Source organism: Miniopterus schreibersii (genome assembly GCF_964146895.1).
Source record: "Miniopterus schreibersii genome assembly, chromosome: 10".
Classification (NCBI taxonomy): Eukaryota; Metazoa; Chordata; class Mammalia; order Chiroptera; family Miniopteridae; genus Miniopterus; species Miniopterus schreibersii.
In genome coordinates this window covers 42,455,670-42,477,136 of record NC_138110.1, presented here as the reverse complement: position 1 = coordinate 42,477,136, position 21,467 = coordinate 42,455,670, and the positions used below count along the sequence as shown (strand labels likewise).

Here is a 21,467-nt window from a genome sequence, read left to right as displayed (position 1 = left end):
CCAGTAGGGGGTGAGCAGGAGGCAGCAGATCCATGATTCTCTCTCATCATTGATGTTTTTCTCTCCCCTCTCCCTACCTCTCCCTGAAATCAATAAAAACATATTTTAAAAGGAAAAGAAAAAAGGAGAGCAAAGAGTGGAGAAAGGAGTTGAAGGAAAAAATTTTCCTTGAGTAACTAGGGAATGAGGCAGAAGCAAAAGCATAAGCTCTGAGAATAGACAAATGAGATTCCATTAAATCAGTCATTGTTCCTAGTACAAGACCGATTGTGATACATGATCAATATTCTCTGGAGTATAAAACAAAGAGATGAGGAAACTGAAGCTTGGAGAGGTCAAGTAACTTGAAAAGGTTTAAAGACGAACCCAGTTTTCTCATCTCATCTAAATGATCCCTAAAAGTCCTTCTACCTTTAAGAAAAAAATGGAAAACAAACAAACAAACCACACACCTATTTCTGTTCCACACTCATAAGAAATTTGGCCTCTTTCAGAAGAACAGAAAAAAAAAATCACAAAAGGCAAATCGAGATCTCTTCAGCCCATTCCACTGAAGTGAGCCCAGAGGGAGGTGAAAGCAAACCAGAGGCTCTGGATACTCAGCCCTTTATTAACTAAGAACTGGTGTTATTTTGAAATTTGCAGAAATGACGCCAGTGCTGAAATGTAAACAGCTTAGTTTGAGGGAGACGATGATTACATAGTCTTCAGCACAAGGGCCACCACTCTCTCCAGCCTACAGCCCGTTTCTGAAGCCCCCACACCGCTTTCTTGTATAAACATCCTAGGGGAAAGGGATTGGAGAGAGCATTAAAGATGGGGTAAGGAACTACAGTGCTGCTGTTGTAAGAAACTGGAGAAAGGTAGGCTGCAGGTGGGAAGAACAGGAGGGGCCAGGGCCTGGAAGGACAAGATCAAAGGCTGAAACTGGATTAGGAACATTCACCTGCCAAGTGGCAATGTGGAAACGGAACTCTCAGCCTGGCCCAGGTAACGGTGGGTGTATAGAGGTAGGACATTCTAAGACGCAACAACAAAACACATTTGTAGGCCAATCTGCTTTGCTCTAAAATTTTTTGAGTTTCCGCTTGGTTACCTCATTTAATCCTCTCAACAAACTTGAGACTTAGGTATTTATTCTTACCAAATTTAGAGATGAAGAAACCCAGGCTCACAGATGCCAAATAGCTTGCTCGAGGCTACACAAGTCCAGTTGTCTTTTACCTATGGCCTCTTTTGTTCTAAAATAACTCCCAATGCATTGGAAAAACAAGGCATTTTTAGAAATCCAAATACAGAGGCATGAAATTCTGGAGGCCCAAACTATATGGGCCTTGAAAGGGCAATAAAGCCCAAGGACAAGTACTGACTTGCAATTGAGTGTAAAATGGATGAGAGGCCAATTGAAAGGAAAAAAAAAGACTGGATGCTGTCTGACCTACCTACTACCCTTGAGTATAAAAGTGGCTTGGTAAGGAACATTTCCCATTTGTTTATTACTCAGAATTCCCAATCCATTGCCAGAGTCCCAAATAACATCGCCCAGACAGACCTGTTGTCTGAGTGCCATCTTGATGGACAGAATATGTGGCACTTAGTAACTGCTTTACTGATAACCGAGCTCCCCTAAATTGAACTCTTTCTTCCTTTACTTCCAGCATCAGACCAGTAGGCATTAATTTACATACCCACAAAAATGTCAGTGCAAATGAGCCTGACTAAGAGCCCCGATTCACCATTTGCAGAGATTTGAGTTACAAAGAGAAATACCCTCCCACCCCCTACATGGATGCAGGCTTAACATTGTGACACCCAGTGCAATCGTTGAGAATGCCTTTTCAAGGAAAACATGCTGCTGTGTGAACCCAGTGGGCAGATGTAGAAACAGGAAGGCTGAGATTAGAGTCGGCCTTACAGTTCTTTTGATGTTTTCCGAGCCAACTAGGGAAACCGGTGTGGCTCTGAGAGAGCTGATCAAAGGTACCTCTGCAGGTTCAAATTAACAGGAGTTGGTGAATCAGGGCAGCACCTGCCTGCGAATAGAAACACTTTCACCAAGGAAAGTTAATCCTTTAGTCAAGCTTGGAGGTGGCAGTTCTTTTATAAAATTTATGTAGGCTAAGTTTATTCCTGCTGTACCTTAGGTCTCCAAAGGGAAAATAATGCTCTGCTTTTTGTTCACATAGAGCTGTTTATTTATTTTAAAGCTAATCTTTGTCCCATGGTGTATATCATTTAAGACCTTTGGCTCTAATCAACATACATTGTTTCAGAAAATGTGGATGTTTGGAGGTTGGAGGTTAAAAGAGTGGGAAAGCATTCCCATAAATCTTCACTTTCCCTTTAAAACTGCAACTGTTGTTCAGTTAAGCTATACCTTTGTCCCAGAGCAGTACCTAATCTCTATTTGTCAAAATATAGTTTAAAAGGCACTTTTGTACAGAGAAAGTTGAAAGGAGCAGTGCAGAATAACTGTAGGTATTAGGATAAGTCTAAAGATTCTCAATCAAAATAAAAAACAGAAATGTGCTAAAAATGGCAGTAGTCCAAGGCCGCGGGCTCAAAAAGCCAGTACTCAGAAAGGGAAATGAAAGACACTGAATAACAGGTTAAGTGTTAAGACTTACACCGAGAAGCTACAAAACATTTCTTGGCATTGGAGAGTTCATTATTTCAGGTTCTGGCTAGTCATAAGATTTAGGAAACCAGGAGGATGTGTCAGATCCTGCAAGTCTCGCTGAGAAGCAAAGGCGGCCACAGGAAAATGGACATGGGCAAAGGAGGGTAATCGATAGATAGCTGGACAGTGAATTGAGGTACTTGGAAGAGGACACTTGTATATGATCATCTGCCAAAGCATCCAGCAAATCTTTACTGAACAGTGTGATAAAAGTGGGATAGTTCCAAACTGATTCATTCAGGCATGGTGTGTGGAAAGCGTAAGCTTGCAGAATCACCCCATGCATGTGGGTTCTATTGCAGCTGGTAACCACAGACCAGCTGAACTTCTTACGTCTGTTTCCTTAGATACAGAATGGGAATAACATCTCATCAGGTTTGTAAGGATTAAATAATATGCACATAAAATGTTCAATCACTATAATAGTATAATATAAAATACTCAAAAAATATTATAACTTGCCCTTTCCATGTTAATCTAACATTTTCATTTCAATACTCGATTTACAGATGATACCAGATAACATTACAATTGGAAGGACTGTTGATTAGGTAATTTAAAATAAATGATGTTCCATATTGTGGAGATTTACTGTATACAAAGGTTGGGGGGAAAATGTTAACTAGTGTCATACACATTGGCTTTTCACAGAATCATTTCAGCAAATTTCAAAACAAAAAATCATTGGGAAGAAATTTAAAGCAACAGAATTATAACATTCTCCGCTTAATTAGCCCAAGGAGACCTAAAGCTAGACCTCTGAGCATTGCTTTTTACTTGCTAGCTAGTTGCCAGACATAAACTTTGTGGTTTGATACAAATGCATGTGTTACCTTCCTGCAGTGTTAGGTCTACTTGTTAGTGGCTTGCTTTACATATCGTATGGACTATATGTATACTAAAGTATGAGCCCAGTGCCACTTTCAAATTACGTTAAACTCTAATTGGATAAGTTAACTTGGGTGATAATTCCACGGCAAACCGAATTTCTTTCACAAAGATTATCTAATGCCCAAACAAAAAGACTGCAAAAACAAAATTTTTATGTCTGGAGACTCCTAGTGTTCTACTTATGAAGAGAAACAATGGTTAATTTAAAGAATTATTTAGGGCAGTGGTTCCCAAACCTGTCTATGCATTAGCATCCCCAAGTGAGCTTTTAAAAATTCCTAAAACCATGCCAGTTTTTGTGGGGTTTTCTGAAAGCTTTCCAGGTGATTCCAATGTGCAGATAAATAAATACAAATTATCCAATCTGTAGAGAGAATCAAGATTGAAGAAAAACAGAGCTTCAGAGACATGTAAGACAATCTCAAGCGATCTAATGTAAATCCACTGGAATTCTAGGAGAAAGCAGGAAAAACACACACGAAGAAATGGCCCAAACTTGCCAAATGTAAACTTACTGATCCAAGCAGCTCAAAAATCCCCAAGCAGAATAAAAATACAAAGAAAAGCATACCTAGGCATATCATAGTGAAACTACTGAAATACAATGATAAAAGAGCCAGAGAAAAAAGCATTACATACAAGAGAAGAATGATATGAAAGACAGCTCATGTTTCATCAATAACAATGGAAGCCAGCCCTGGCTGGTGTGGCTCAGTTGGTTGAGAGTCGTCCCATGATCGGAAAGGTTGCCTTGGATTCCTGGTCAGGGCAGGCACATGCTGGGTTTTCTAGCTCAATCCCTAGTAGGGGGTGTGCAGGAGGCAGTCGATCAATGTTTCCCTCTCTCCCTTTCCCTTCTTCTCTCTCTAAAAAATCAATAAAAACATATTTTAAAGAACAACAGTGGAAGCCAGAAGATAATAAATGCCTTTAAATGAAATGAAAAAGATTATCAACCCATAATTCCATCTTTGGTGAAACTATCCTTCAAAAATAAAAGTAAAATAAATGATTTTCAATTAACAAAAATAGACTATTTGTCAGCACAAGCCCATACAAGTCTCAAGAAATTCCTTTAAGCTGAAGAGAAATAACATGTCATTTTGACTGACACTAGAACCTCAAAAATGGTAAATATTTAGCAAATATAAGACTATATAAACATCCTCTTTTCTCTTAATTTTTGTAAGAAATATAACTATTTAAAACAAAAATTATAATGCTGTCCTGTTGGATTTATCATATAGCTATAATATATATGAAACACAAAGGAAGACAGGAGAGAACGAATGGAACTATACTATTGCAAGGTTATGTATGAAGTTGTATATTAACCCTAAGTAGATTGTAATAAATTAAAGATATATGTTATAATCCCAGAGCAATTATTAAGAATGTCAACTGTAATTGAAAAATACATTTTTTAAAAAACAAGATTATAGTTTATAAGCCAATAGAAAAAATAAAAACAAAATGCTAAAAATATTCATATACCCCAGACGGCATGCCTTCGCAGTTGAGCATCGACCTATGATCCAGGAGATTGAGGTTTGATTCCCAGTCAGGGCACAGTCCCAGGTTGCAGACTCAATCCCCAGTGGGAGGCGTGCAGGAGGCAGCTGACCAATGACTCTCTCATCATTGATGTTTCTATCTCTCCCTCTCCCTCCCTTTCTCTGAAATCAATAAAGACATTAAAAAAAAAAAGCTGCTTTAAAAAAAAAGTCATATAACCCAAAAGACAGGAAAAGAGTAACAGAAGGAGAAAAAAACCCCAAATAGTAAACAAATCCAAACATATCATTAATTACAATAAATGTAAATCAACTAAATACACCACATAAAAAAAGGCAGAGTAGGCTAGATTAAAAAAAAGACCCAAATGTATACTAAGAGGTGAACTTTAAAAACAAATAGGTTAAAAATAAGCAAATGAAAAGATATATCATGCAAATACTAAGCATAAAAATCATTTCTATTTGGCTTAGATTTAAATTTTAAAAAATAGATTTACCTTTCCAATTACATTTATTACACAAATTATTATCAATCAGGATCTTTGTCAACTTCAAGAGGGAAAAAATACAATAGGCAATTTGGGGTGATTTTTTCTTAAACCTGTGGGTTACATCTGACCCTTGACATTTTTTTTAATTACTCACATGGCTTCTCTCTCCCTTCTGGTATGATTCATAAAACATCTTAACCAGGGAAGCCTTTTATGATTTGCTGGTCTCCCTTATCTGTACTCAAAGACTTTCAGCCTTTGATCTAGCTATTAGAGCAAGTAATGATTCTTAATCACCTTTATCTCATTTTTATTTGTGTTTATTTTGTTCCTTTTATATGCTCATTTCATTTTTGGTTTTATCTATTTCTGTGACCCTGAGGTGGGACCAGCCCACTTGAGGCTGATATCGCCTTCAAAGCCGTGCCCTTAACAGGCTACAGCATCACACCTTTTCCTTACCTATTTTTCTTATACCTCCTAGTTTTAAGTTTTTCTTTCATTTACAAAAAGTTTTTGAGTTTAGCTTTTTCTACATTAAGGACTTTCTAAATCGTTCAAAATCAGACTAACTTATTTTGGAAGAATTTTTCTATATTCTTTAAACAATGCTGAAGCTCTGATGCTCCCTCAGACAACTCACAGCTGGATCAGGGCTGGAAAGAACATGGCTGTCGTAACAAAGAAGCCTCATACTAAGCATGACTACAAAGAATGGTTTTGTGGCATGTGACAAATCTGCTCAACCGTAAGTGAAACACTACCAATTCCCTCTGGCGATCCTGGCTTCGTAAGTAATGCCTATCCCAACAAACTCCACTTGTGTATAGCACCATTTTCTTGTAAACCATGATCTCAGAAAATAAACCTAATTAACAGCTCCACAGTAGAACCTCACTGTTTAAATCACTTTAGAAAATGTTTTAAAGGTGATTTCTGTACAAATTAATGCTGACTTTGAATGTAAAGTCCTTATCTAACTGTGCCCCTGAATAAGGTATAAAGGGTAATATGAAAAAGGGGTAATACTAAGAGACTGCTTAGGTTATTTACTTCTGAAAACTTAGCCATAATCAGGTGCTTTAAGACTTTTCTTTTCAACACTGACCATGTCTTAAAATATGCAGGACAGATTATCAAGGGATTTAGTGGTTAGCTAAACTCTGATGGAATGATTCATTTCAATTTGCTATACAGTTTTAAGAAAAGCTTTATGCCTCCTATCAAGAGTAAATATCACACATCCTGTTTATACATACTGCCTTATTGTCCACGGTTCTTCAAAGAGCTGGTGACACCCCCTTAACTCACACTCCACCCAACCCCCCAACTTCCTCTCTTTGGCGTGATATATTCCTACTCACTTTTAAGAAGTACCTCCCTCAACAAAACACTCTGTGTTACAGTAACTTTTAAAGAAAATACTTTATTATGTCATGAAAAAAAGGCATCAATCAACTAGATTCATATTTGTTTGAAAAAAAATTGAAAATTTATTAGACAGTATGTAGGCATCCTGTTTGTTCCACATGGGAATGAGAAGATGCTATAGGTTCTCTAAGTATTGCACAGTCTGAAAAAACACCGACAAAAAAAAAAAAGAAGGGGAAGGAAAAAAATCACATGATTTTGGGAACCAACTCACATTATGAATAATCTACTAAGAAACATTAAAAAAAAAAACACAAAAAAACCTTTGTTTCTACAGTAGCTTTGAGTTTATAGTTGTTGGAATGACTGTATTCCACTGAAGACATCTCAGTAACAGGAAGCTTCATTTTAACAATCCCATGTGCAAATATTAATAAAAAAATATATAAAATAATGCAATTTATCTCTTGCCATCACCCCGGCAATCATAACATTTGTGAGAACTGTTTTGCTCGAAAAGGGTTAAGCTGTAAGTTTTGCCTGAAGCTCCATCTCTGCAGCCCGTTTGAGTGCAACATCCACTAGAAGTTGAAATCCACTAAAATCCTGGTTGAGGTCCGGTGGAGTAGGGGGAGGAGTGTTGAAAAGACCACTTTGTGTATTTGTACTTGGTCCAGATTTACATGTGTCCTCTGGGTACATGAGGGAGGTGTCTGTAAAGTTGCCGGCTGCTATCTGTGGTATATCTGTGTTTTGTCCCACACCAACTGGCTGACACAGAGAGAAAGGCACATCTTTCAATGCAGTCACAGTGGTATGACAGATCACTGATGGACGAGCCAGAATTGATCCTGGAGACGACGGCTTAGGGGACAGTGGCCTCCCTAGGGCTAGGTTTGGTCCAGCTGTACAGGAATGAAATGGGCTCTCCTCTAGAGCTGGCATGAAGTTTTTGATGCCCATTGCTGACTCCACAGAGCTTGCTTCAGAAATCTTGGCCCCACGGCGGGAAATCGTGAACTGATTTGGATCTTTGCCATCCTTTCTCAGCATGTCGGGGAGGAGCCTGCGGCGGGCGTTGATGAACCAGTTACAGACCTGAAATCACATGGGTATGCTTTAACACTCCACATATGTGTTCTGAGAACCTTCCATAGATGCTTAATTATCTTTGCGTTTAAGAAGGCTTGAAAAGGCTTATCGGAAGAACTTACAAAGTTATTCCAACGTATTTGAGCCCAGCCAAGAAAGAAAACTGCTTCCTGTCATAAAACTGCTCCTCTTCTAGTACAAATTCCCCTTTTTGTCTCATCATTCATAAGCCTTTTCAGGGGGGAGATAAAGGTATAAATTCTCAAATGTCTAAAAATGACTTAAGAGAGGGAGATTTACCTTTTGACTCTCCCCCATATTAACTGATTACCTACTGCCCCAGCATGTAAGTTAATCAACTACAGGAAAATCTTTCCTGTATGAAAGGGCCACTCCCCCAAGTTACTGATTTTTCCCAGTTCAAATCACTGTGTCAACAGACAGACATGAATTACCTCACTGAGGTCTGTCCTTGTTTAAATATCAAGCCAGTTTCCTGGGTAATAGAGTAAGATTTAACCTCCTTTTTATGTTTGTTGCATAAAGGAAGGCTCTTTTAGACACTGAAGGAAACGTTATTTGACAGATGACTGTCAAGTGTTCGTTTCTGTATATAGCCAGTTATTAGCTATCAGCACTAGAAAGTTTACAAGGTACCCGCCCCTCCCCACCTTTTTTGAGTGGTGAGGCACTTAATGACTTGACATATAGGAATGCTATAAAATGACTTTAGGAGAAAAAAAAGAGAAACCCGTGTATACATATACCTCGTGTTCTTTTTCCCTACCTGTAGTGTAGATAGGTGTGTTTGCTGGGACAGCAATGCTTTTTCTTGTTCTGAGGGATAAGCATTGTATCGGTGTTCATACAGCCAATCCCGGAGAATTTGCACAGATTCCTTGGGCAGGTTGCCCCTTCTCCTTCTCTTGCCTGAGCCAGCAGAAGAGGAAAGGTCCAGGGGGATGTCCATGCTGTCATCATCCTCAGTCTCACTGCCAGAGGCTGCAATACCTAGGAAAGGACAAAGGCCAGATGTCAACCATTTTCATCAAGCAGAGAACCTACTGCAAAACTCATCTCTTTTGACCATTCAGTGTAAACATGTTTCTCAACTACTGAGAGCCAGGGGAAGGACCAGTGAGTGTTTTCTGTCCTGAAATACCAGAGCACATGTAAAGTCTCAAGAGTAATTTGACTAGAAGCACATTCTAGATTCTCAGCCAGTTGCCAGATGCCCTATCATACCCACTTTCCTATAGGATTCAACTTCTTACATTCCTTTGGAATGATACTCAGAAAAGTCTTTCATGTAATCCAACAGAGGAGACAAAGCTCCACCCAAAGTGAGTAACAGCCTGCCACCTGTATCAGGAAAGGTGCTACAACAGATGGAATGTATCTAACAACCTTCTCTTTGAAGTCATTGCTATCTAGGATAAATCTAATGAGTATCCTATTGTACAATTTAAATGCTATTCTTCCTCCTTCTTTCATTGAAGGTTTGAAATAAAAGGGAAGGCTCATAGTTTTTTTTCACTGATATAAGGAGGGAAAATTACACACTTAACCCAGTTAGTATTCTAAAGATAAAAATGTATGTCAAAAGCTTCTGCCAATTCCATGGTCATTTCTTTTTTTAAGAAAATATATCTATTGCTTTCAGAGAGAGGAAGAGAGATAGAAACATCAATGATGAGAGTAACTGATCGGCTGCCTCCTTCAGGCCCCCCACTGGGGATCGAGCCCGCAACCCCAGAATGTGACCTGACCAGGAATCAAACCTCGACCTCCTGGATCATAGGGTGATGCTCAGCCACTGAGCCATGCCAGCCGGGCTAGATACCTACTTTTAATGGCCAGTACTTGTCACTTTTTAGTGAATACAAACAATCAATGAAGTTTTCAGTGTTGTTAACACAAAAATTTTTCTATTAGTACTTTTAGTACGAGGTCAAAGATGCCTAAACTAAATAAAAACTTAAATTTCCATAAACTTCAACTGCCAGATTAATCTGAACCTAGAATTCTACATATCAATAAGCAGAGTTGTCTTAAATTATTACATGACAAAGAAAACTGAATATGCAACCCCAAAGGAAACTCTCTTTTGTCTGTAAGTACTTTAATCCCACCAGAAATTTTAAGAATTCACAAACCATAAAGGATATTCAAATCACACACAGGCTGGGTTGAACAAAAATTCAGACCTGGCTCTTTTAGACATTTAAATATAATTTAGAACTTTTAAATGCTATTAACACACACACCCCACCCTCCCACTTCAAAAGGAGGTGGGCAACTCTTCATGACTGAAGAAATACATTCTCTTTTTGGAACACAATCTAAAATTTTAAAAATAGAAATGAATCATATAAACGATCACATGCTTATACATACCAATATTTCTACATAAAGAAATTTAATTAAACTAACACAAAATTTAAAGGTAAGCATTCTTAACTTTGTGTGCAAACTTGCTTGAATGGTTTACCTGCATAGGAAATAAAAACAAAATATTCTTCACAGTGATCAACTATTCAATGTACTTTTGAGGATTAAAAAAAAAAAGAAAGAAAAATGCCATCCTTTTAAAGCCTTTATAAGACAATGAAACTCAAAAAGCTACTCATTCATATTTTTTGATGAGATATCTCCCAGTTCATTGAGCCTGACTTTACTTGGTGACACATGGTTAGTTTTGGACTGCAGGGGGCAGAAGTTATTGGGAGTGTCCACAGAAAAGGCAGAACCTTCCTAAAAGTAAACCAAGTTCTAACAAAAGAGCAGGATGATTTTGCAAACTCACTTTAGCTCAAGACTTAATAAACAAACAGCCATCAATAAGCCGCACAAGAATCCTAAATTTTAACCCCCATGTATCTGACACTCCCAGAAGCTTTCATTAAACTGCTTATATTTTTTAACTTATTTATTGATTTTAGAGAGAGAGGAAAGAGGGGTGTGTGACAGAGAGACACCGATTTGTTGTTCCACTTATTTATGCATTCATTGGTTGATTCTTGTATGTGCCCTGACCCAGGGATGGAACCCCGCAACCCTGGTGTGTGAGGATGTCGCTCTAACCGACTGAGCTGCCCCAGCAGAGCACATTAAACTGCTTTAAGAAAAAAAAAGGAGGTACATTTAAAACTGAACCTGCTTTCAGTCTTGAAAAGATGAGAAAAATGTAAAACCCACATTAAAATTTGGGTGAAGAACTATTCATAGAAATCCTTAATAAATTGTAACTGAGTATGTTTTATATTTGTGAAGAAACTGAACTTTTTAAGTCTAACTTTTAAATACTTGAGTAAGTAAAGCAAATTTGTTTAAACTCCTCAACATCTGAAAAGCCAGACATTCTTCTCAAAGCTGTTAACTCCCTCCCTTTTATAAATTTTTTTAAAGTGTGAAAATTTGCTCGTTAAACAGTGAACACTCAACTGTAAGTTGATAATAATGAAGAGTTTAAAACAACAACAAAAAGCCCCTGAAGCCTGCACTTCGATCTGCTTTCTTAAGTTTGACAAGAAGCCTGATCTTCCAGAATAGGTTAGTGACACACAAAAGAAGGTTTCAGTTAAGCAACACCAAACTGCAGTGCGACTTGACTCTGTTTTCAGTCCATTTAAATAAAGAATGCCAGGCCTCTGGACCTCTTAACAAATATTTCCAATATGTGCACAAAAGCTGAAGTTACAGGAAGTTAAGACTTCAGTTTCTTGGCTACACCAGCTGATATTTCACTGCAGCAAACCACGTTTGCTGCTGTCAGGACTATTTTCATTAAAACTCTCCCTCCCGATGGTGGCTCAACTTGGAAAAACAAAAAGACCTTTCCACGTTACTCATTTCCTATTGTAACAGAGCTTTTGAAAAGTTTCCCGGTTACGACTTGTTTCCAAACGTCCTGCTCTCTGCTTACACTTTTTTAAAAAATGTGGTTGGGGGAGGGGTGTGGGGATCACAAGCCTCTTTTACTCCATCCACATACAAGGAAATGTTTAGAAAGGCAAAAGATGGCCTATGGCTCCCTCAGCTCTATAAAGCAATCTTTTTTCTTTTTTTTTCTGAATAGGAACTGGAGGTGCTGGAGAGAGCCAGAGAGATAATGGTTGTAAATCTAGAAGAGGCTAGAAAAGAATCTAGAAACAGGGATAATCGAAGGAAAAGCTTAAGTGCACAATTAGGAAAAAATAAGCCTAACCTAACAAACTTCCTGATCAGAACATCTCAGAAGTGACAGGAATCGTACTAAACCCGAGGTATGCTCAACCGGTCGCAGCCACAGAACAATTTTAAAGCAAGAATTCCACATTGTCAGAAGCGATGAGCAAAAAGCCTTTGGGGATTTTTCTCAAGGAAACTTCTTTCTGCTTGGCTTGAAGCCATTTGTAGAGATCTTTTTGGCATCCTCAGCTTTCTAAGACGAGACACTATTATCATAAACCAGTCTTCCCAAATTCCGGGCTCTGCGATTGAGTTTAAGGTGATTTTGTTTTCAACAAAACTTGAAAAGATGTTCACAGACTTTTATAAAACGGACAGATAATAGTCCATGCCAGGGGGAGGGACAGATTTCTTCCAGAGTCCGAGCTGAGCGACTCGGAACGGCGGCCCCCACCTAGGTAGGTGGCCGGGGGGGCGGAGGAGGCCGCGAGGAGAGGGAGGAGCGCGGGGGGCGGGGGGCGTCCGGCCAGCTTTTGTTCTGCGGAGTCCCGCAGCCTCGACAGAAATCGGCCCCTCCAACTGCACGAGTGAGCACAACCAGGACCTCAAGTTTCAGGTTACAAGAAACTGGACACGACGCCGTGAATCCCTGCATTCCGCCCACCCCCGTAGGATTTACCAAGAAAACCTAAAAAGGGAAAGAAACCCGGCAGCCTCGGCCCGCACGGGCTCCACGCCCCTCGCAAAGTTTCCCCTCCACCTGGGCACCCCATTGTTCCCAGGAGTCTGCGCTCAGCCGCGGGCCCCGGCGCGCCCCGGGGGCGACCGGGAGGTCCCGAGTGCCGTGGAAGCGGCGAGGGACCACGGGGGCGCGGGGGGAAAGGGAGTACCCGGAATTGCCGGGGGCTCGCGAGGGACGCCAGGGGGTACCTGAGAGTGCTCGAGGGCCCGGGAAGGCGAAGGCGCTGGTGGGGAGCGGGGAGGAAGGGCCGGGGGAACTGAGAGGTGGCGGTGGGGAGGGGAGGACCGGGGAAGCTAATCAACGCTTCCCGCTCGAGAGCCCGAACAATGGGGGAGCCCGCCCCCGGCGGAAGCCCAGCTTTGCTTTGGGCTCACCATTACCAGTCTTCAACACCCCCACCCCCAACACACACACACCCCAACTTATCCCAGAGTCCCAGCGCCCGCGAGGGAACGCCCTCCAGTAGGGATCTAGACCTGTCAGTCCTTCCCGAGTAGACACCACCTCCCAGGAGCCATCCTGGGTACCCCCCGACCCCAGCTACGTCGCCAAACCCCTAAGCCCCGTGTTCTCGCTCTGACCCTTGAGGAGGAGTCAGCGGGGAGCCCAACTACCAACCACTACGAAAGTCCCGGGTTTTGACGTTTAATGTTACTCGCACTGGGGAAGCACGAGGGGAGGTGTGCTTCAAAGTCACCAGCCCAGGATCAAAAGGACAGCACCCCAGGGTGAAAACAGGACCGGGGAGCCGCCGTGGACGCGAGGCAGCCCCATGCTCGCTTTATTGTTCTAACTGTCTCCGTGGGACGGGTCTGAAAGAATGCGGAGTTACAAAACCTACGGGCGCTCGCGCGCGTGCGCAGCAGCTCGCCCCCTCCCCCGCGCTGGCTTCCCTGAGTGATTAACTTCTGTTTTGAACCACTTCACATAAATCACAACAACTGTGGCCCACGACGGAACATTCGGGGTACCTCCCAGTCAGGGGCTCAGAAGTTCACTTCAAGAGGGAGCTAACATTCTCTGACCTTTCGTGGCGGCAGATTTTTTTCCCCCCTCCTGTGTATTTTGTTTTTAAACTAGACTGACGGCAAGTTTTAGTTGTAAGGCTTCCAGAACGTTTCGTGGAAACAATGACAGACTCTGCACTTACAACCAAGCCTGCTTGTCATACTTGGACTCATTCTGACTGCACGCCGCTTTCAGCGGCTTGCCCTCACTCCTAAGTCTTCATCTTGCCCCAAATTCTTCGTGGGAAAACTTTAAGAGGCCCGAAATTTTTATAAGCTTAGCTTTCCGAAGTTTCCGATCCCTCAGGGCGATTTGGGGGCCAGGGTCACAGTCCTTCCATTGTGAAAACACCCCAACCCCAGAGAAGAGTGTGCCCGGGCCCAGCTGGGGGTGGGGTGGGAGCCCCGGAATTCAAGCCCAACTTTCAGACAAAGGCGCTCCCGGGCGGCCGCCGGTCGCGACGGGAAATGCGGGGCGGGGGTAGCCCTGGTGCAGGGCCCACACACGCCCCCGCCCGCGAGAACGAGCGAGAAGCCACGCGGCCACTCGGCAGAGCGTGGGGTGCCGGCTGAGACAATGAAACTTGGAGGCGCACAAACAAGGCGGTGAGCGTGTTTCTTGACAACGTGCCAGCAGTGCGGAGAGGCCCATCTCCCCGCAACAGCCCCTCGTGTTGTGTCTAGAGGGAAAATAGCAACTGCCGTTTCAGACGCAGCCTCAACAAAGAGAACAGCAGCGGTCCCCGCCGGAGAGCCCGGGGGCTGGGGAGTCCACCGAGTCACTCTCGCGCCGAGTCCGGCGCGGCCCCGCGAGCACGTTTCCTCGGGACTCGCGCCCACGGGGCGACAGCCCGCGGAGCCTTACCTTTCTTGCTTTTCATTCTGGAGCTCCCCTTCCAGCGCCAGGCACTGCTGGGGTCTCGGGGGGTCGGGCAGGAGCGGGAACGCAGGGGGGCAAGCAGCTGTCCTCCTCCTCAGAGGACTCTCCAGTAAGTTGTAGGACGAGCTCCAGTAGCTATTGCTAAACAAGGCGCTCGGATCCCAGGCGCCCGCTTCTTGGGTGGAATTCAAGTGACACTTGGGCTTCCTCCTGCCGGGATCTTCTGGCAGCCAGCCGGGGGCTCTCCCTCGCCCAACTCGCTCTCCTCCCCTAGTCGCTCCTTTGTTCCCCGCTCCTGCTCCGCGCACCTCGGCGCTGTCAGAGTGAGAGAGGCGAGGAGGGAAGGTACAGGAGGTCCTGCCTCCGCCCCCAGCCGCCCGCCCCGTCCCCCGCCCGCCCGCCGCCGCTTCTCCGCCCCTCCCCCGCACCTTCCAGCCCCGGAGGACTGCACGAGGGCCGCGGCCGCACCGCCTCACTCCGAGCCCCGCGGGCGGCTGTTACTCTTCCCTCGTGGGGGCGGTGAAGCCCAGAAACCCGAGCCTTCCTCCCTGCTGCGCGCACGCCTCACGCATCCCTCGTCTGGCCGCGGCCACGCCGGCCGAGTGCCCCGAGTTTCTCCCTGGAGCCTTCCTTCCCGGGGCTGACGAAGGTGCGTCGGTTTAGGAAATGCAACAGATGGATATCAGGCCGCCCCCTCCTTCCCCTCTTCTACCCCAGGGAAGGAAAGGCCCTCCTTTCGTTTTTGACAGCTGCCCCACACGCCTCGGCCCTGGCTCTAGCCGCGGGAGGAGACAGCAGCCTCTGATTCAAGGGGCGGGGCACGGTAGGAAAAGTATTCGGGGCAAGAGCAAACTTCTTCCAGAAGGCGCCGCTGCCATTGACACGCGGGCGCCGCGCGGCGCACCCTTCTCCCGGGCTCTTCCTCCGCCAGCCACCGTGCGGGGGGCGGGGGGCGGGGAGGATGAGACAGACACCCAAGGCGAATGACTGTTCCCCGGGGCTAAAGCTGCGAGTTCCGGACTGGATTGCAAGGCAGTTTCGAAATCTAACACGTTGCCACGGACACTTGTCATACTCACATGCTCTTTAAAAGTCTGTCTGGGGACCGGCGCGCGCCCTTCCCGCTGCCTCTTGGCCTGACATTCCCACTCTCGGACCCGGGCAACTGTCGCCTTTATGAAAAGGGGGTAACCACACCGGGGCTGCTCATCTGTTTCGGTAAAGCGTCTACTTTTAAGACTTAAACCCTGCTAGGGGACCCCTTCTATCATCCGGTATTTCAAACAAACTAGTCATTGAGTAAACACATGTTCCTGTTGGTTTATTTTGGTTGAGAGGAAGACTCCAACAGGGGATCCTTGGTGAAATTACCCTTTTAAAAGACCAGATGCTGTTTGGCTGATTCCAAGAAACGCATACCTCCCCCTCCCCGCCCTCTCCTCTCGGTCTAGTTTTCGCTGGTGTGTCCTGTTACTTTGAAGTAAACGAACTGTCACATGCCACAGTAAGACTTTCCCCGTCACTTAAAAGAAAAAAAAAATCCCCAAACGTAAATAACCCCGGTAGAAACGTCAGCGCCTCAGTCGGCCTCCAGTTTCGGCTCTGTGCTGTTTTTGTTTTGTAACCTCAATGGAGAACCGGGTAGGAGTAGCTCCGTGGAAATAAGGTTAAACCCGAGGACTAAAGCAGCCAAACGATGACTAACTAGACTTTGGAGCCTCTGTTTTAGGATTAAATTAAAGCCAGCCTCCCACCCACTTACCCTCCCAAAAAAAGACACCCCCGCCGGGAGAGTGAATTAAGGCCAGAGTTTACAAAGCTTGGGTGGTTTTTCCAATTACAGGACTTAAAATGAATAAACAAGGAAAAAAGCGTCGCTCTAAGAAGGCAGAGACCTTACGATTTTTTTCTTCTGTGGTTTGCCGGCTGATCAGGACCTAAGGGAACACGCATCTAGAAGGACAAAGCGGGGACACTTGTCCTGGGGTAAACCAACAGCCTGAAAGCTACCCAGCAAGTTGCTGGAGCGCAGTTCCTTCCCCGGACCTGGCTGGAGATGAATCAGCTCCTCCGCCGAGTGCGGGACAGATGTGGGGCAGGGGAGGGCGGGGGCCGCCCGTTAGAGGCCCTGCGTTCGAGCATTTGAAGGCTTGTTTGTTGCTGGGATTGGCGGCTCGCGTCCGTTGGGGAAACGGGAGAGGAGGGAGGGGAGACGCAGGGAGGAGGAGCCCGGGGCCGGCCCGCGTCGCCGCTCCGCGGGCTGAGCGGCAGGAGCCCCGTCTGGAGCCCGGCGGTTACTGGGGAGACGCTTTGTTTGCCAACTTCGAAAGCGGCCTCCGCTGCCTCGGCCTCTTTCGAAGCCGCTCAACAAAAACACGCCTCCTGCCGCTTTCCGCGGCTCGCGACAGAAACGTCCCTGCTTCCGCGTGGTTGGCCTTGGCCACGCGGTGGCTCTCGTTCTGTACACAAAGGTATCTTTCTCTTCGCCTAAGTGAACTTGGCTGATGACTGCGATTCTCGGGCAACCGAAATGGAAACCGGGAGTTGAAGCGAGTTTGTAACTAGAAAAAGTTTAGAGGCGAAGGGGGAGGGGCGCGCATAATTTCTTTCAATTCGGGAAGTGGAAGAAAGTCGAACTTGAAACTCCCGCTGGAGGTCCGGCTCGACCCGGCCGCAGCTCACCTTCTGCTGCAGCGCAGAAGCTCGAAGCCGTTGTTAAAGCGGGCGAGATGGGCCGGAGAGGAACTGGCGCACCTTTCTGTGTGACGACTCCCCAGGTAGAGGCCCCCACCCCCAAGGCTCGTTCCCAAACTTGTTTGGGGCGTTGAAACGTGGGTTCATTCTGAGAAGAAAGCACCTGGAGTCTCCATATATCACAGGCTAGAAAACAACCCAAAAGAGTGGGCTCGAAAGACCAGCAATTGCTTAGCATATTTTTTGTTTATGGTATTTGGTTTTCCCAAGGTGGAAAAGCAAGTTTTGGTTTTGGCTCTGTCAATTCCTTAGTGTCCCAGGTAGGGCCTCTGTAAAACTGATCTAGTGACGAGGTTCTTTCCAGTGCTAAAAAGAATTTTAATTAAAATAATTATATATGGGTTTACATTTGCTACATATTATTTGCTGAATTCATATGAATGTTAATTAAACTGTAAATTGTGTGAGCAAAAAGCGAAATGATGTGCAAGAAGGCTGCTGATAAATGTTATTCACCATTATTTTTTCCTTCCAGGCACACATAGTTCCAATACGTGTCTTATCTTCTCAAGCTGCCTCAAGGCCAAGAAAAGAAAGTCACAGCCTGCAAAACCGTCAAAAGCACAAAAGCCAGAAAAATGTATCAATACATCCAGTTATTTTGATGCCAGGTCCATGAAATGATTGAAGAATATATTTCGTTCATCTCAACAACCATTGATTAAACCTGAATTCCATCAGACTTTGTCCTAGGTGGAAGAGTGATGACTCACTCAGTCTTGTATCCCTTTTGTTTCTAGTCTCTGAGGGACAGATTTTTTTATTAGTATTATTTTTAAATATGCAGACTGCTGGGCTCCAAACACAGCACAAGGATTCTATAATCATCTCTTCACATCTCAGGTCTGGAGGCTGGGCCTGCTTTAAAAAAAGCTGACCATTGTCTTTTCAAGGGCCTGGGGCTGGGCTACAACCATCTTATGATTTTATCTGGGTCATCAGGATTATCTCCAACTCTTAGTTACATGAATAATGTAACTCGTACTACTACTTTAGTTTGTAATCACTTTTCTCCTGACTGCACTTCCCTTCCCAAATTTTTCCCTCTGTAGCCCAGTCCTCATTTTTCTTTGCCTAGAGGTTTAGACTCAAGGGGACAGAGTAAAAAGATAATTTGTTGAGCACAGCCTTTACCCTCTTTTGGCCTAATCATAATCTGTAGTGTGCTTTACAGTTTATGCAACACTTAAGTGACCTTATTTAATAGTACAGTAAAGTAGGTTATTTTTTCCTAAAGTCAATATAACTTAAATAACACATCCAAATATAACAAAGCTAAAAGGTATGATACCAAGTATTGGGCATAAATTATCTGGCTTTAAAACAAATGTTCCCTGTCACTCTTTGGTGGAAGATGCAATAGAGGTGGAAGGCCATGGGCAGATGCTAAGCACAGAAGATGGCACCAGGGCCTCCTAAGCCCATGGGGGTTGCTCCAAAATCTCTTCTTTGAAATCTACCAATAGTTTTACAAAAGACTCTTCCAACCTGCCAGCTTTTTGTGCTTTTTTTCCTTTTCTCATTTTTTAATTAAAAAAAAAACTCAAAAATTCAAGCAAGAAATAAGTATACAAAGTGAAATATGAAAGACCTTAATTCTTCTCCACTCTCCAAATGCACATATGTATACTACACATAAATGTAAAGGATTTTTTTATTATTTGTTCTCAAGTCCCCATGGCCTGGGATGGTCCAAGGAGTCTGTGATATCCTGACCTAAATTTCGGTATCCCCACTGCTACCATATACCTCAGGGTCTCAACCACAGCCCTATTAACATTTGGGGCTGGATAATTCTTTGTTGTGTATTGTAGAATGTTTAGCAGCATCCTTGGCCACTAACCAATACTTGTCAGTAACACCCATCCCCCCAAGTTGTGACAAAAAAACATCTCCAGACATTGCCAGATGTCCTCCAGGGGGTATGGAAATGAGCCCGGGGTGGGTTGGGGCAGGTGGGGGGAGGATCATCTCTGGTTGAGAACCACAGATCTAGCTCAACCCTTTATTTCTTCCATAGCACCACACTTTATAGTATTTTGCTTATTTGACTATTAACTTATTTCCCTTTGACTCCGACTAAAATAAGACTTTCAGAATACCATACCAGATTTTAACTTATTCCCTTTCTCCTAGTTCCATGAGTGTAGTTAATCCATTCACATGTTTCCATTTATCTTCCCAAAGCTGTAGAGGACCCATTTATAATAGCAATAAAACGATGAAATACCTAGGAATAAAATTAACAAGAAATATGTGCAAGTTTTATGAGGAAAACTTTAAAATTCTACTGAGGAACATGAAGGAAGACTTAAGTAAAATAAAAAATATAACATTGTTTCTAGCAAGATTCAGTAGTCAAAGCAGAAAGACATTTATTTTCCCCAATCAATCTTTAAATTCAAAGCAATTTCCATTAAAATACCAACAGGATTTTTTTTTAATTGCCACAGTTCATAAAAATTAAAGATCTCACAATAGGCAGGAAAATTCTAAAAGAAAGTTGAGGTGGGGAGGACAGGGGAAGCCCCTCCAAGTACTAAAGTGTGTTTTGAAGTTGATAATAATTACAATGTAAAAGTTTTGTACTGAGAATAAATAAAGAGGGAACAAAGAACAATGAGACATTAGAATGTGTAGGGAGATTTAGATTTTTGGCAAAGGTGTCTTTTCAGATCAGGGATTAATTGAATTGGGACAATTGATTACTTCTAGTTGAAAATAAAGCTGGATCTCTATCTCCTGTAACAAAAATAAAATTAACTGAGTCAAAGATTGAAATATTAAAGTAATTTAAAATGCACCAAATGTGTTCTAGAGCAATGATTCTCCAGGTGAGGTGTGTGTGGCAATTTTGCCTCCCAGAGACTTTTCACGTTTTTTGTAGACGTTTGGTCATCACAACTAGAGAGGAGGGAAAGCTACTGGCATCTAGTGGATAGAGGCCAGGGATGCTGCTAAACATTCTACTACACACAGGACAGACCTCCACAAGAAAAAATTATTCTGTCCAAAATGTTAATAGTGTGGAGGCATGAATATGATCTTGGAATGGTGAAGGCCTTTCTGATCAGGACACAAAATTGAGAAATAATAAAATATATAAATGTTTATAAGCATTTTGTTTTTTAAAAAACTATGAGCAAAAATTCCATAAAATTTTCAAAAGCAAAGAAACTGGGAAAAAGTACTTGTGGCACATGTTAGGTATTATCAGACCAATTTACCTAATATATGAAGAGCTCATGAAGAGCTCATAAAAATCATAGGAAAGAAGAATGCTGCTTTTAAAAAGTTGGGCAAAGGATATCAGTTCACCAAAAAAGGAATCTAAATAAAAACATTTTTTAAAAATCATAAAAATAGTAATTACAATTAAGAAAATTGGATTGAGCTGATATGGAAAGATTAATAATATATGTTGATTAGGGTTATGTTTTTAAGCAAGGTACAGAATACTATAGTATCATCCCTTTTGTATAAAAATTTTTATGCCTGTATTTTTTAGAATGCTACTCAAGGAAATATTAACAACAGCTACCTTTGGAGGAAGAGAAGGGGGAGGGGGAATGGGATGCATGATAAGCAGGCTATTTTTTTCATCTCCTACTTTTTTGTACAAGCCTGAAATGAGAGCGAGAGGGGAGGGAGGGAGGCAGAGAGACAGACAGACAGACTTGAGGTAAAGTTGGAGAAGGTAAGTGTCCAATCGTAGATTGGTGCAGGGGTCCTACACCATCAGTTTATTTTACCTCTACTTATTTCTTCTTCTGTGCTCGCTCTTTATATAGAACTGAGTTTCTGGCCTATCTTATTTTTCTCTCTCTAAACAACTTCTTTTAACTTTTCTTGCAAGGCAAGTCTCCATCATC

At 43.1% G+C, this 21,467-nt stretch overlaps 1 protein-coding gene across 4 annotated transcripts; it reads right to left on the bottom strand.

The window, feature by feature from the left end:
• Nucleotides 1-6,985: 6,985 nt before the first annotated feature.
• Nucleotides 6,986-16,899, bottom strand: TGIF1 (TGFB induced factor homeobox 1). 4 transcript variants are annotated; one of them, XM_081148646.1, is made up of 4 exons: nucleotides 15,270-15,639; nucleotides 14,827-15,156; nucleotides 8,830-9,053; nucleotides 6,986-8,048 (listed from the first exon to the last, which is right to left on the bottom strand). In XM_081148646.1, exons 2-4 carry the CDS (start codon nucleotides 14,840-14,842, stop codon nucleotides 7,473-7,475), a joined length of 816 nt encoding a protein of 271 aa, XP_081004772.1. In that variant the 5' UTR covers nucleotides 14,843-15,156; nucleotides 15,270-15,639; the 3' UTR covers nucleotides 6,986-7,472. The 4 variants fall into 4 exon arrangements, with proteins under 4 accessions (XP_081004772.1, XP_081004773.1, XP_081004774.1 ...); XM_081148647.1 differs by lacking the exons at nucleotides 14,827-15,156; nucleotides 15,270-15,639 and adding an exon at nucleotides 16,737-16,899; XM_081148648.1 differs by lacking the exons at nucleotides 14,827-15,156; nucleotides 15,270-15,639 and adding an exon at nucleotides 15,921-15,940.
• Between the last annotated feature and the right edge of the window lie 4,568 nt (nucleotides 16,900-21,467).

Bases quoted from the DNA above. Each gene is read 5' to 3' on its own strand.
- TGIF1 (XM_081148646.1), bottom strand. The intron at 8,049-8,829 runs GTAGGGAAAAAG...ATGTGATTTCAG, and splicing joins CACACCTATCTACACTACAG to GTCTGTAACTGGTTCATCAA.